Source organism: Microcebus murinus, chromosome 16 (assembly GCF_040939455.1).
Source record: "Microcebus murinus isolate Inina chromosome 16, M.murinus_Inina_mat1.0, whole genome shotgun sequence".
Lineage (NCBI taxonomy): Eukaryota > Metazoa > Chordata > Mammalia > Primates > Cheirogaleidae > Microcebus > Microcebus murinus.
In genome coordinates, this window is record NC_134119.1 from 56478807 (window position 1) to 56494317 (window position 15511).

At 57.7% G+C, this 15511-nt stretch overlaps 1 protein-coding gene across 1 annotated transcript in view; it reads right to left on the reverse strand.

The window, feature by feature from the left end:
* Positions 1-2484: 2484 nt before the first annotated feature.
* TSHZ3 (teashirt zinc finger homeobox 3) overlaps positions 2485-15511 on the reverse strand; it is a 79015-nt gene continuing 65988 nt past the window's right edge. The window contains exon 2 of the mRNA XM_012775191.3: positions 2485-7523. Within this exon, the coding sequence (XP_012630645.2) occupies positions 4249-7523 (3275 nt within the window). The 3' untranslated portion in view covers positions 2485-4248. The remainder of the gene's footprint in view (positions 7524-15511) is intronic.

Genomic DNA, 15511 nt, shown 5'->3' on the forward strand with positions numbered 1-15511 from the left:
ATAGCACCATAAATTAGTTAAAATTGCACATTTATCACAAATGTTATTTTAAGATACTACGTAAATGTGATGGCTGGAAGACATACAGCAAGCCCGGGCATGGGCGGGGTGAGGTGAGGGTCACTTGCACACCTGGGATTAAAACTTCCCTCACATAGCAACATGCCCCTCCTCCCCCCTGGACCCATCTAGAGACCTGCCTTGGACAACGGCTTCCTTCCCCCCACCACTCACATTCCCTGCTAACATCAGCCATAGAACTTGCGCACAACTACAATAGACTTGGGGTGTACTTCTAGAGCTCCCCGTTTTCATCTCGGGGAAATCGGGGCCATGCTGGTTTAGGGTGGAAGGCTCTTCCAGGCAGTAGCACACACACTCTTTAGCCAGGCGGGGGTCTGGCGACCTCAGGAGAAAACGGCTCTGAATTTCCAAGTAGTGTTAGGACCCCAACCAGCCACACACACAACCCATGCCACGTGGTTTAGGGCAGGCGTCCTCAAACTGCGGCCCGAGGGCCACATGCGGGCTGCCTAGCACATTCATCCGGCCCTCCCGGTGTTTTTGCCGCTGCCGCCGCCTGTCCTGCTTAGCAGCCGACTCGCCCCGGGGCCCACGGTGCGCGCTCCCCAACGGTCTGAGGGACGGTGAGCTGGCCCCCTTGTTTAAAAAGTTTGAGGACTCCTGGAGTAGGGGATAGTCCTTTTGCAAAAACGAGGTTTGCATTTGTGTCTGGGGCCCCCACTAACCGCCCAGGTCCTGGGATTCCCCGGAGGTAACATAAATTCCTGGACCCCATGAATGTGACCAGCCCTTCCCTGGCTACAGGAGCCCAAGGTGTGTCAAAGGAGCCTCGAACCTGCCACCTTACCTTGACTGTAAAGGGTCACCCGTCACCCCCGCACTGAAAAGCCCAGCGGGTCACCCTGGGAGTGAGGTGAGGAGCAGACGGGCAGCGCGCCCGGCCCCTCTCCCAAACCGTCCTGGGGGAGGTTCCGCCGTGACTCGTACGGATCCCGCCTCCCTACAAGCCACGCGGCCCCCGGTGGTGACGGAAGTGTTGTCAGTTTAATCTGTTCGATGCAGGACTTTGGATTCTAATAAACCGATGCTATATTTAACCTGTGAAGAAATCCGAGAGTGGAAATCTGGGCTCCGGGATGTGAAGAAAGGCACGGGAGGTAGGGGGTGTCTGTGTCCCCCGAGCCAGGTCCTGGGTGGAGGGGGAGCCAGGGCCCCCCACGGGGTGTATGCGGCCGTCAGCCCCTCCCAGGTAAAGACCTGCTCAGAGGGGGGGACCCGGGCCTTGGAGCAGGTGGGCACGAGGCAGACTCCGGAGGGCAGGTGCGGTCCTCACTGCCCGCCGACCCGGCCCGAGTCACTAGGCGAGAGAGCGTGGCTACTCCAACACTCCAGTCCCCCCCAAAACCCAGGTGACACTCCCGTGAGGTTCTCTCTAAAAACCCCGAGGGAGACGGAATACCGAGCGAGGGAGAGGGAGAAGAGAGGAGACAGAGAAATTGGACTCGTCTTGACAAAAGGGGGCGGGTACCAGCGGGGAAAACCGTAGGTGTGCTTCCGAACGCCTCTGAAAGGGCTTCATTTAAATCTTTAATAAAAGAGTGTTTTTTTTTTTTAAAAGTCGAGGTGTTTTATGTGTTACACGGATGTAATACATCTCTCATTTGTATAATTCTAGGTTAGGAGCTACAATTCCGCACAACGGCAAGAGGAGTTTGAATAGAGTAATAAAGGTATTTTACAATTTTACATGATGTTCCCAGCGTTTTGTTGGCATGATTTGCCGAGGCTAATAAAAGCGTGTGATTATCATATAAATGCTCCCCCTCCTCCCATGGATGGGCGCGGGCTCCTCCCATCCCCCCCCCCCCGCAACCCCCCTCCTGCCTCTGGTCCCTAGCACGGGAGAGAGAGAGAGCCCTCCGTGGTTCCCAAAGTCCTCCTGCCCAGCTCGGTTCTGCTTTCTGAGACCCGAGAATCCTGAGTCGACAGGAAGGAATCGCCCTTCCGAAGACCCATTCGCTCCCCCACCCCCCCATCGGGCTCCGGAACAGTCTGGGGCTCCCAACTGCTTTGCACCCAGAAGGGAGATGGAACCCCCCCCACCCCCGCTCCCCTCCCCCCCCCACGAGGGCCACCAGGTGTGACCGGAAGTCCTGACGACACTCAGTATCTTATCTCATCCCCTTTCCGCAGAGCCAAGCTCAGGTACACGGCTTCCTTTCCCTTAACGTTTTTAATTCTTGGTGGAAATCCAAACTCCGGGTGCAGTGCTCCCTGCTCCCCCCCCCCACGCCAAAGTTCACTGAAACTCCCCTGATTTACGGCGCGGCTTCCGACCGCCAGCACCTGGCAGACACGGCGACCGGCTCCGCCATAAACACATCGCACACAATTCCGTTTTAATGCGCTCGTTAGCCGGAGCACATTTCAGACATAATCGTGAGACGCAACCACAAAATTATATAGCAAAAAAAAAAAGAGACGATTTTAATGCTGCTGCCGTAGGAAAAAAAAAAAAGGGGGTTATAAGGAAGAGTCACATAATGGAGCTTCATTGTCAACAACGAAACGGGGCACGGAGGAGCGCGTGTCTCTGCTGTTTACATGCCAATATTTTATACATAGGTTCTCGTATATGGTGTCAGCTGTCAGTTACTTCTGCAAATTAACTGCCAGAAATGGAGGAGAACAGAACCGCTCGGAGAGCTTGGTAACCACGGGTTACCTTTTTCATGAGCCTAAAGATAAAGCTGTGCAGTGTGGCATCTTGGGAGGATAATTAGGAAGAACAAAACAGAAAGTTACCAATCGAAACGAAAAGGCATCCGGCAGTATTGGAAGAGCAACCGAGAGGGCTTATAAATAAGTGAGACAGGTTGTACCACAGAATGCCTTGTGACTTTTAAGCAAAGTATTACAGTACAAACATTTTTAAAGGCTTTATCAATGTTTAGGAAATACAGTACAAGTTCTTTTTTGTTGTTGTTGTTGTTTTGTTTTTGTTGTCTTCGCCCCCCTCCCCCCGCCCCCCAGTTTTCCTTTTCAAATAGACTTAACCCTTTGAGCACTGAGTTCATTTTGAGCGTTCTTTGATTTCTAATAAATACCTTTTCGTAAAAATCATGTGCAAAATAGTCATGTAGGCTGCTGCCTGCCAGGGGGTGTTTCTCCCGGCCTCGTTGATTCAGACTGCTCGAAACAAATGATAAAGAGGATGCTAATAAATATGTATAATTTAAACATGGAACCTCTATCAATATAGATGTACTGTATAGCAAAAACAAACAATCGTACTTTGCTTTCAGATAATGTTTCTGTATATTTTATAAATGCTATCTGTGGTTATCTTCTTGTATAATTTACAATGTTTGCATGTAAAAAAAAAAAAAAACCATAGACCTTAAAAAAAAAAAAAAAAAAAACGTAAAGTAAAAGAAATATACACTATACATAGGCACGGCTTATGCCCAGAGCATAGCTGATACAAAAAAACACTGTTGTTATAAATGCAAGAAAAAAAGGTCATTTGAACCACAATCACATTTTTTTTTCCATAAGAGAGTCTGAAATCTATACAATATATACATCTATGTTTCAATGTGAAAATAATATTCTTTTAAATTTCAAGGCGTGGTATACATACCCCTGCAGACCTGCATAAATGGAGGTTCATAGTATTAATTATAACTAAGCTGGTCAGGACCTTAAAAAACAGAGCTTCATACATCATTATCATTTCATTTTATTATCATTATTTTTTTTTTTAACCAAATCAATGCAAAAGTGCTTCAAAGTACTCAGAGGGCTAAAGATGAGAGGGTGGGAAATGCGGGCACACCCGAGCGTCGCGGAGAAAAGTGCGCCCGGTTCCGTTATAAATGCTTAATTAAACTGTCTGTTAATGCATGCAGCTCGAAGTATCCCCGCTGGACGTTCACAACTAAATCCCATGTACACAAAGTTCCAGACACTTAACCACTGCATTTTTTTTTTTTTAAAACCTTCATAGTTTACCAGTAACAACAGCTGAGTATGCACCTCTATTAAAACACTGTACAGTTAATACAAAACCGCCCAGCCCGGAATGACCCTCTGCAGTTAAAATAAGAGCATGTGCCAAGATCAAGTCAGAGAGGGGCCCCTAAGGTGCCTGCCCGCCCGCCCGCCCGCCCGCCACTGCCTCCCTCCGCCCAAACCGCCGCCGCGCCCGGCCGGAAGCAGACGCTACTGCTTCTCCAGCTCGGAGACATATAGGAGGTGGTCCTCGGGGGACTTCCCGTGTGTCTTGCTGAGGTGGAGCTTCACGGCATGCTTGCTCGCAAAGGTCCGGTTGCAAAGTTTGCACTGATAGGAGGTCCCCAAGTCCTCCTCCGGGGAGGACGTCCCCAGCTTTTCTGACGGAGACTTGGTCTGTGCTATCTGATTGTTGATCTGTTCGGTGGGGAGTTTGGACAAGTCCCGCAGCCGGAAGCCCAGGTGTGACTCCAGGTGGCCGATGTAGGTGGAAGGAGTCCTGATTTGGGACGCACAGTCGTTGCAAAAGAACACGGGGTGGCCCGTGTCCAGGTTTTTGAGGAACTTTGTCCCGCCTGTCCTCCGCAGCTGGTACTTGACGTTGGCCAGCCAGTGGCTGATGGTGGTCATGGAGAGCCCGGTGAACCGGGAGATGTGCATGCGCTCCTGGGGGCTCAGGTCCGACATGATGTACTTGCCCTCCGAGGTCTGCCGCAGGCTGGCGGCGAACTGCGCCTGCAGGATCAGCAGGTGCTGGGGGTTCCAGTTGGACTGGCGGCCCTTCCGCTTCTGCGCCGGCGTGGCCTCCTCCGCCTCCTCCAGCGTGGCCCCGTCCACGTCGGACTTCTCGGAGACGCTGGAAGGCGTGGAGGACTTGGACGCGTGGCTCTCCGTCAAGTTCTTCAGCATGTCGGAGATGTCGGACAGGGCGTTCTCGCGGAGCGGCGAGCTAGACATGAAGGACACGACGGCCGAGGTCTTCCCCGCGGTGGCCGCCACGGAGGAGGAGGAGGAGGAGGAAGAGGAGGTGGCCGGGGCCGCGGAGGCGGGTGACAAGAGCACCGCGCCCAAGGGGCAGCCCTTGTCGCCGCTCTTGCCCTTCGTCAGGTCGATGGGCTGGTCGCTGCCCGCGTGGTAGAAGTAGCGGTCCAGCGGGTCCGCCTTCCTGGGCTGCAGGGGCGGCGGCGTGGCGACAGCCGCCTTCTCGGCCAGGCTGTTGCTCATCTTGAAGAGCATGCTCATGGGGTCCAGGGCGGGCAGCGAGGGCTTGGCCGCCTTGCCCAGGTGGATGTTCATGACCGACTGCAGGGCGCTCAGCGGGTTCACGAACGGCTGCTCGGGCGGGTGGTCGGTGATGATGGCCGTACTGCCGCTCAAGCCCCCGCTCAGAGGCTTCCCCAGGTCCTTCCCGTTCTCCAGCGGCTCTGCCGGGGGGCTCCCCTCCTTGGCCCCGTCCCGCTGGGGGCTGGGGCTGCCCTGCTGGCTCCCGAAGCCCCCGTCGCTGCAGGCCTCCATCTTGACGGGCTCGCCGGGCTCGCCGCCGCCGCCGCCGCCGCTGCAGGGGGACGGCGTCGCCCGCTTGGGCGGAGAGAGCTTGCCGTCCGGCGGCTCCTTCACCTTCTCCTCCACCTTGGCGACCTTCTCTGTGACCTTCTTCACCAGCTCCTCCATGGCGTGGAAGTTAGCCTTGGGCATGGGGGAGGTCTGGCTGCCGGCGGGAGACACCAGCGCCGGGGTCTTCGCGGGCGTCCCCGTCTCGCCGTTGCCGAACACGGGCTTCAGGGGCGCGCCCTTCCCCGAGGAGCCCAGGGACAGCTTCATCATGTTGGGGAGCTGGTAGGCGGCGTGGATGCTGGGGTAGCCGCCCCAGCTGGGGGTGCCGTTCTGGGCCTTGTTGATGGCGGACGTCACTGTGTTTTCCAGGGACTTGAGGATGTCCAGGCCCCCCTTGGGGCTCTCCTCCAGGTCGTTCTCGGTCAGGTAGTGGTATTTGGAGGAGATGTCGTACTTCTCCTCTTCCTCGCCGCCCTTCTCCCTGGGCTTCTCGTCGGGGACGGCCGCGGCCGCCTTCTCCTTGTCGGCTTCCTTCTTGACCTCCACGCTCAGTTTCGGGGAGACGCTGGCGGGCGTGGCGGAGGGGGACGCGAACGTGGTGGCCGCCAGGGGCACGGACTGCACCTTCTCGTCCAGCAGCGTGGCCACGGCGGGCGCGACCGGCGTCTCCATGATGGGCTTGCCCTTCTTCATGGCCGAGTTGGTGACCTTGATGAAGTGGCCGGTGACCATCATGTGGGCCGTGAGCTCCTGCAGGGTGTCGTGGGAGCTGCCGCACTCCATGCACTTGAGGATCTGCGACTTGCGGGCCTCGAAGTGCCAGGCGTAGCTGGCCCCGTTCTGGTGGCCGTAGCGGTTGTTGGGGGTGATGTAGGGGTTGGAGCCCTTCTGCAGCGAGTCCCCGGCGTCCGCCGGCACCGGGGCGGCTTTGGGGGTCCCGCCCGTGGAGTCCGGGGAGCTGGGGAGCTCCAGCTCCAGCGAGGAGGCTTTCTTCCGGGCGGCGGCGGCGGCGGCGGGGAGGATTTTGGTGGCCACGGGGGTGACGGGCTCCTTCAGAGGCACTTTCTGGTAGTGTTTCGTTTTGATCATGTGCACGCTCAAGTCCTGCAGGGACTCGAAGGAGTGGCCGCAGTACATGCACTTGAGCACCTTCTGGGCGTCCTCCTTCCCCTCCATCTCCAGCAGGGAGCGTTTGCGGGGCTTGGACCAGCGCTTGGGGTTGTTGTTGTCCGTCTCGTGGTTGTCGTCCCGGTAGTGCCCGGTCTCGTTCATGTGCACCGTCAGCTCCACCAGGGTGTCGTAGGCAGCGCTGCAGTCCTTGCAGCGGAACTTGCTGGCCCCCGTGAAGATGGAGCCATACAGCTTGCTGCTCTGCCGGTACAGCTGCACGGTGCTGAAGAGGCTGGGCTCGGGCAGCAGGCGGCTCTGCGACACCTGCTGCAGGGTCTTGGCCATGGCGCTCTGGTGCCAGTCGAAGCTGCCGCTGCCGCAGCTGCTGCTGCTGCTACTGCTGCTGCTGCTGCTGCTGCCGTTGTTCTTATCCGAGGAGGGCTGGTGCAGGTTGAGGCTGAGGTTGGACCAGTAGGAGTTGGAGAGGAAGTTGTTGTACACGGCCTTCATCTGCTCCAGGCTGTCCGGCACGGTGGTGTCCTCCAGCGGGGCGGGGACCTCCTTGGTCTCCTCCTCGTTCTTGATGGAGCCGCTCTCGAAGTCGGCCATGCGGTCGCTGGTCTCGCTGAGGTGGGACTCGCTGTCCATGTCGTGGCTGGAGAACTCGGCCGCCGGGGAGTTCTGGTAGCTGGGGCAGGTCTTCGCGAGCTCTTTCTCCGGGCACAGGTACTTGGCCGAGGGCTCTCCATCTGCAGCGTGCCCCTCCGGGTCCAGGTCTTCCTCCACCAGGGCGGCGGCCTTGAGCTCGTCGGAAACGTAGGCTGCCGGGGTGGTCGCGGGAGGGAAAGCGAGGCAGGTAGGAGAGAAAGAAGGGGAGAAAGAGAGAGAGAGAGAGAGAGAGAGAGAGAGAAAAAGCATTAGTAAGTATGGATCTCTTACTTAGAGAATAGGTTCCTGGCTCTCAGGAAAACACAGCAAACTAGATGGGCACATGGATTTGTAAAACCAAACAGCTAAAATGTGGTGTTTCTTTGGAGCAAAAAAAAAAAAGAAAAGAAAAAGAAAAAAAAATCTGCTCTTCAAACATAATTTGCACCTTATTCTTCTCAAGGGGCAACAGCTTGAAATTAAAACTAAATTTGAAATTAATGAAGCACATTCTGGAGGTGGCATTCATTTCTAAAGTAATAAATTACTTGTATCAACCTCAGAGACAGCAGTTCCTGTCTGTCAATTAATACGTCTTCGGCTTCTCCTTACCCCTAATGCATCTCGTAACAGACAGATTCGCAATTTAAATTAAGCGAGCGTTTTTTTTACCCATTACGTTTTTGAGGCTCAATCTTTAATAAAAAGTGCAAAAACATCGATACTTTTTTTTTTCTTTACAAAGTAAAAAGAAAGCACATCCATTGCAATAAATTAAAACAACAACAATGACCACAACAAGGTTTTGTGGCTTTTTTTTTTTTTTTCACTTTCTTCCTTCTGGAAAAGCAGGTCTCCTAAAAGCCCAGAGTAAGTTCCCTTCCCAGGGACAAGTATCTGGGGAGACCTCCAGCCCCGGCCCCCGTTTGTCCCCCTCCCCAACGCGTGCCCTCAGCCAGCCGGGCACGCACACACACCAGCCGGGCGGAATTATGTCAGAACGAGTTCAGGGGAATTGGTATGCTGTGCTCATTCCCGCTGTATAAATATATACAAGACCTTCCAGTGGACCTTACAAATGTCAAAGTGTTTGCTCTTTAGACTACTTTGTCAATATTTACTCAGCATAAGCTGCATGGGCATCCAACAGGGATCCTGTCTTTCTGGAAGCCGCCTGACCGGGCTGGGAATCCGGCGTGCGTGCGTTCCCGGAGCAGGTGGACGGCAGGGTCCCCGCAGCCGCGGGGTTCTAGAGGATGCACCATGCAAGGAAGCGGAGCCCGGAGAGCTCAGGTGTCACGGAACCCGTTCTGTGGCTCTCGCATGCATTCGGTGACTCAGTCTCCTCCTCCCAACTGATGTGGGTCTTCTCCTCAACAGTTCGGCTCCGCCCGCCCCGTGGGGGGCAGGAGGGGAGGAACAATTTCAAGGCAGAGGAGAGGAGAAGGGGGGAGAGGGACTCTTCCCTTTTAGCTCCCAAACGCTCTCGCCTGCGTCCAAACGCCAGCGGGCGGGTAAGCGCGGAAGGTGGCCGGATGGCGCGGTGCTAGGTGCGAGATGCCGGTTGAAACGATAAACGCTCGGCTTAAGGAGAGGACGCTCTGTTTGCAGAATTCGCTCTGGTAACTTCCAAGATGTGCCACGGGCCAATTTCACATCAGAAAAGAAAAAAATAAAAAAAAAAAATGAAAACAGTGAAACGGTTCTTCTCTTGAGGCCAAAGAGATGCTCCCTCTGTGTCTTTCCTTCCAGGTCAATTGCAAGGTTTTTGGTTATTTTTTTTCCGTAAGCCCCACACTTTGAGTGCCAAGGTCTCCCAGCTGAGACACGACAGCTGTGCCCCAATGCCGACGTCCCGTGACCTGGTAAAAGGGTCCGGCGTCCCAGGTGCGCACGGGGACAGGGGCCTCTTCGGATCATGTGCAAACGCTGAAGGAAGGATCTTGCATGAGAGCCACCGAAGGTCCCTCACAAGCCACCAGGAGAAAGTTGCCTGCACCGGTCGGCTGAGGAGTTATGCCCTGTAGTGACCCTCACGTTTGTGTCAGGCGCTTAGAGGTGACAAATTAAAATGACGGCAGCTGTTTTCCTAATCCCGAATGAGCAGGGAAATACAGTGCTGGCCGGGGGGGTGTGAGGGAGGGGGCCCTTTTGCTGGCCACACTGAAGGACGTGGATGCATGAGCCGGAAACGAAAACAGGAAAAGAAAACCAAGACCCCTCGCTCTCCTCCCAGAACCTTCCCCAGTTTGCAGAACCTTCTAGACATCTGGATGCACAAACCCCAAGAAGGTGGCAGGCCCCCGAGGGAGGGCGGCTTGGGGGAGAGCAGCCATGGGTCCCAGTGTGCACGGTTGGTTTCTTCACCGGAAGTCCTGCCTGGGAGGAACCCATTGGGTCCTGGGCAAACTGGAGCATGGCGGTGGGCCGGCCCCGGCTGGGGCGCACAGTGTGGCCACGGCCAGGGCCTCCACGTGGGCCTGAGACCTCCCCGGTGGGGGTCCTTATGGCTGCGTTTAGGCAGAGGCAGCTCACGGTCTGCACTGGTTTGCCCGAGGGGATGAGGTCTCCACGGTAAGGACCTTTATCGTGGACAGCCAGGCTGGAAGAGAGGAGACCACGTGGCCTGGGCCCCTGCAGTGTGGACCCCAGGAAAAGCCTGGCCCTGGGAGAAACGGGTGGACGTCAAAGCCCCCCGTTCTCTCCTGGGGGGGGCCCTGGGAGCGGCCATCCGTAGCAGGAACTCACACCCTGGGCCTTCTTCTCCTACGACATCAAGCCCCCGTGACATCAGGTCCGGGAGAGACACGGCCAGACGGTGGCTGCCACGGGAGGACACCGGGCAGCCAGAAGAACCCGGAGCCGAGAGTGGACGTGCGGGAGGGCACTGCAGCACGAAGGCCACCAGCTGGGACAGCAAACCCAGCGGGGCTCTGCCGGTCCCCGCCCCCCTGCCCCCTGCCCCCCTTCCGCCCGGCAGCAGCCCGGCTCTCCCCGGCCGGGGCCTCCCCCTCCCCTCGCCCCCCTCCTGCCCGCACCCAGCGTGGGAACGTCCACACGGCACCAGGAGCCCGGCAGCCCATCCGGAGCACCCACCTGCACCGTCACGGAAGTGGCCGCCCCCATCCCACTGTGGGTTGTCCATTATTGCACGGCAAATCGTCCCGATGGCTGAGGAGGAAATGAGTTCCGGGAGAGAAGTAAGGCCAAGCTCCCCGGTGGGGACGAAAACCGGACTTCGAAGAAAGTTAAGACGCTCCATTGCCGAGATGTCCCGAGTCTCGGGAAGGCCCGGCCTCCCTGCACGGCCCGCCCCTGGCCTCCCCGGGGTCTCCGGGGGGTTCTCCACCAGCTCGCTGCCGTGCACCGCCGTGGCGGGGGGGCTCGTGCACCCTATTCCTTTGCACTCGCGTGTCGGGTGCGGAGAAGGCCCAGGGCACGATGGCAGGAAAGCGAGCGGGTGCAAAGGGTTAAAACTAAGCCAAAGTTTGCTTTCCAGATCCAAAGGGGACAGGTGTTTTTTTCGGGTGGAGCCCAAGACTTCCGCCCACTGTTTCTTCCCTCCACTTCAGAACGGAGTGGGAGGGGCCGCGTCTCCCCACCACCACCATCACCCTGTGCAACAATTATGCTCCTCTTGGAGAAGGGCACACGCTCTCCAGGACCGAACTTCAGACATTCTTCTAGGACAGGCGTCCTCAAACTACGGCCCGGGGGCCACGTGCCGCCCGCCTAGCACGTGTGTCCGGCCCCGCTGGGCGTTTTTGCCGCCGCTGCCTGTCCTGCTTAGCAGCCGACCCGTCCCGGGCCCACAGTGCGCACTGATGGTCTGAGGGATGGTGAGCTGCCCCCCCCCGTTTGTTTGTTTGTTTATTTATTTATTGAGACAGAGTCTCACTCTGTCGCCCAGGCTAGAGTGAGTGCCGTGGTGTCAGCCTAGCTCACAGCAACCTCAAACTCCTGGGCTCAAGCCATCCTCCTGCCTCAGCCTCCCGAGTAGCTGTGACTACAGGCATGCGCCACCATGCCCGGCTAATTTTTTCTGTATATATATATTTTTAGTTGGCCAATTAATTTCTTTCTATTTTTTAGTAGAGGCGGGGTCTCGCTCTTGCTCAGGCTGGTTTCGGACTCCTGACCTTGAGAGATCCTCCCGCCTCAGCCTCCCAGAGTGCTGGGATGACAGGCGTGAGCCACCAGTTTAAGAAGTTCGAGGGCCCCTGCTCTAGAACGTGGAAGTGGGCCCGGTGAGAAGGCAGGGGATTAAAGGACGGAAGCGCTCACTCATCCCGCAAACGCACGCTGAGCACCGCGCCACCCGCGTGAACTGCTGCAGCTCACGAGCAGCGGCTCGCTTTCTTTCTCTGGGCCTCGGTTTCCCTATCTGAGCAGTGCAGGGCCCTGGAGGAATGATCCGTAAAGGTGCTTTCTTCCTCGTCTACGTTTCCACTGGGTCCACGGCCTTTCTGAGAAAAAGGTAAAGGGCCGAGGCGCGAGCTCGTTCACGCCGGCCGTTCTCTGCAAGCACGACCTCCTCCCCGACACCCAGCGGCCAAGCCGGCCCCTCGTCCTTTCCGCTCCGGACTGGCCCTGACGTGCAAAGTCCCTGGCCGGACAGACGGAGGGACTTCTGGACCCTGGTGAACACACTGGATCGGGCAAAGTGGGGGAGGGGAGCCTGGGGGTCTCCGGTCACTCTCTGCAGGACGCTGGCCTTTGGTGCCCCGACCGCAGGCACCGGCCACCGCGCGGACCTGGCAGTGGAGCGTGCATGGCTTTGGGACGCTCCCCTGTTGTCTTAAAGAGTTATTTCATGGGCCGGGCACGGTGGCTCACAACTGTCATCCCAGCACTCTGGGAGGCCCAGGCGGGAGGATCTCTCGAGGTCAGGAGTTCAAAACCAGCCTGAGCAAGAGCGAGACCCCGTCTCTACTATAAATAGAAAGAAATTGATTGGCCAACTAATATATATAGAAAAAATTAGCCGGGCATGGTGGCGCATGCCTGTAGTCCCAGCTACTCGGGAGGAGGCTGAGGCAGGAGGATCACTTGAGCCCAGGAGTTTGAGGTTGCTGTGAGCGAGGCTGACGCCACGGCACTCACTCTAGCCTGGGCAACAGAGTGAGACTCTGTCTTAAAAAAAAAAAAAAAAAAAAAGAGTTATTTGATGTGGTGGTGTTCACCAGGGATTGGGGGTTGGGGGAGTAGACCCACATCTGAGGGATGTGGCGACCATTGTGGGAGGAAAAGGGCATACCTCTAACCCTTCCTAGAGGCAAAGATATAAAATGTAACCAAAATGTAAAAAAAAAAAAAATGTATCGGGTGTGGGGCAGGTGGGGGAGGAGGGGCCGGGTGTGTACACACATGATGAGTGAGATGTGCACCGTCTGGGGCATGGACACGCTTGAAGCTCTGACCTCAAGAGGGGGCAGGGCTGGCGAGGGCAATATATGTAACCTTAACAAATATTTATACCCCCAAAATATGATGAAATAATAAAAAAAAGAGATATTTGAGTCCTTTATACTATTCAACTTTCTGCAAATTCCTGCCTGAATTCCCTAAGTGCTAGGAGGACCCCACAGCCTCACCCCGCACACAGTAGGGCAGCAAGGGGGCGCCGGCTGTCTCATCTGCAGAGAAGCTAGCTGGAGGTCACCTGCAGCAGCAAGGTGGCCGACAGGGTCCGCCCTTGCTCTCTGTGCCGCCCACCCTGGCTCGCATCTCCCCCACTGTCCCCCTGCCCGAGTTCCCTGACTCCGGCTCCAGCTCCTTCAATCTGGTCCCCACTGGGCAGAAGCCATCAGGACTGTCACGGAACGGCGGCTGGTCATGACCTTCCTCCACCTAACACCCTCCTCAGGGACGTCCCCTCGGACCCAGGAGTTCCTCAGAGCAGCCCCGAAGTCCTCCGCCATCTGGCCAGCCCCCTGCCCAGGCCCCCCGCAGCCCCTGGCATGCACCTCGACCTCCCACTCCTCACTGTCCACCGCCACCCCCTCTGCCCTGGAGCAGACACCCCAGAGCGGAGGCCACGAGGCGGAGGACGGAGCCACCTGCCTCTCCCCACCCCCCAGGGGAAAGGCCGCTTCTCGGGGACCCGGCTCTTGCCTCCCCGGCCCTAACGCCCTCTTCCTTCCCATCACGAAGCACTCCAACGTCACTCGGCCCGTTAGGCAGCCTGACAGGTGTTCCAGGTGCTCAGACAAACCGCAAGCTTTGCGTGGCAGGGCCAGCCCCACCGCCACGCCCCCTGCCCCAGACACCTGACACCTGTTGCCGCCCTTACTGGCCACCTCCACGTGGCCCCTCGGCACGCGTCCGCGGGATGAATGAATGGATGATGGATGAATGAATGCCGGAACCTCACGGACGGCGTCTTCCAAACTCCTGAATAGTTGCCAAGACATTTCGGATTGATCCAGGCTCCAGCCGGTCCCAGAGCAAAGCAGATGTGCCGGGGCGAGATCCAAAGTGCTTCCGGGGTCAGTTCTGTCCGAGGGCGGCTGGCGTTTGCGGAACGGTGTTCTGGGCTGGACGGCACAACAGCGCCCAGCATGGAGGGAGAAGGGGGCAAACGCCCTCGAGGGTGGTCTCCTGGCATCTTAATATCCACCTTCCAGATGCATCACCGTGCTCTTTTCCTTTTAACCACTTTAGTGCCAGCGTCCACTACAGTCGACAGCCACAGATGGACGCGCACGGCCCAGCGTCCACTACAGTCAACAGCCACAGGTGGACGTGCACGGCCCGGCGTCCACTACAGCCGACAGCCACAGGTGGACGCGCACGGCCCGGCGTCCACTACAGCTGACAGCCACAGGTGGATGCGCACGGCCCGGCGTCCACTACGGCCGACAGCCACAGGTGGACGCGCACGGCCCGGCGTCCACTACGGCCGACAGCCACAGGTGGACGCGCACGGCCCGGCGTCCACTACGGCCGACAGCCACAGGTGGACGCGCACGGCCCGGCGTCCACTACAGTCGACAGCCACAGATGGACGCGCACGGCCCGGCGTCCACTACAGCCGACAGCCACAGGTGGACACGCACGGCCCGGCGTCCACTACAGTCGACAGCCACAGGTGGACGCGCACGGCCCGGCGTCCACTACAGTCGACAGCCACAGGTGGACGCGCACGGCGACTTTAGCCGACAGCCGTGATACGACTTTTCTAATTTCTCATTTAGCAAAATAAAATTGTGAACATTTAAAAATCACATGAAAACACACACGTCTATGTCACCTATTCTGATTTTTATGACAAGTGAAGCCGCCTGTGAAGTGAAACAAGCTCTCGGTGCTCTCGAGCTTCCCTCATCGCACAAGAGCAAGACGGACGCGTCGTCCATGCGCAGCACAGACCGCCGTGCGGACCGCGAGTGCCGGCTGTGGGCGAGGCGTCGCGGCCGGCGGGCGCCGTGCCGGAGCGGTTAACAGGGATGGGTGAGACCCAGGAGGGGCGGCTGGCCCGGGAGCGGAGGACGGTCTCATGCAAACCAGACTGACAGCTGCCAACGGCGCAAAGAAACCCCCGAGAGCCAGCAGGCACTGTGGGGGGCAGGGGCAGACGGGGTGGACTACTTTTTGCTTTTCCCCCCAAGTGGCTCGGTCGCAAGCAAGAGCCTCTCTCCAAGACGGGAGCCCCTGCCCGCTCCGGCCGCCCCTGCCTGCCCGCACGCGCCCCACCCCCCTCGCCCAGCAGACGAACGCGCTCCACGCAGCAAGCCAGAGACCGGCCTCTGCAGACCCGAGGGACAAGGACACGCCTTGAGACAGCCACGCGAACTGGAGAACGTGGCATGCCCAGAACCAGAAGGGACTCCTCGTGGGCAGAGACGGTCTCGAGAGACAAACGCCCCGAGCTTATACAAGCTGCCTACGCGGCTCCACGGCCCAACGGCCACGGAGGGACCAAGCGATGGGGACAGGTGGCCCTGCCCACGAAGTGCAGGTAGCACCTTCCCCGTCCTTGCATCCGGCCCTCTCTGCCGAGTGGTGGACGAAGCCACCCCTGTCTTTCTTGCAGACAGGGAGACCGGGGACCCAAAAAGCCACAAGGGGACACCTGCCCCCGGGGGCCGGTCCTGACCCGCAAGCCCTCTCTGCCGGGAGCCCTGGGGAGGAGTCCATGGAGGAAGAGGAGAAACGTGAC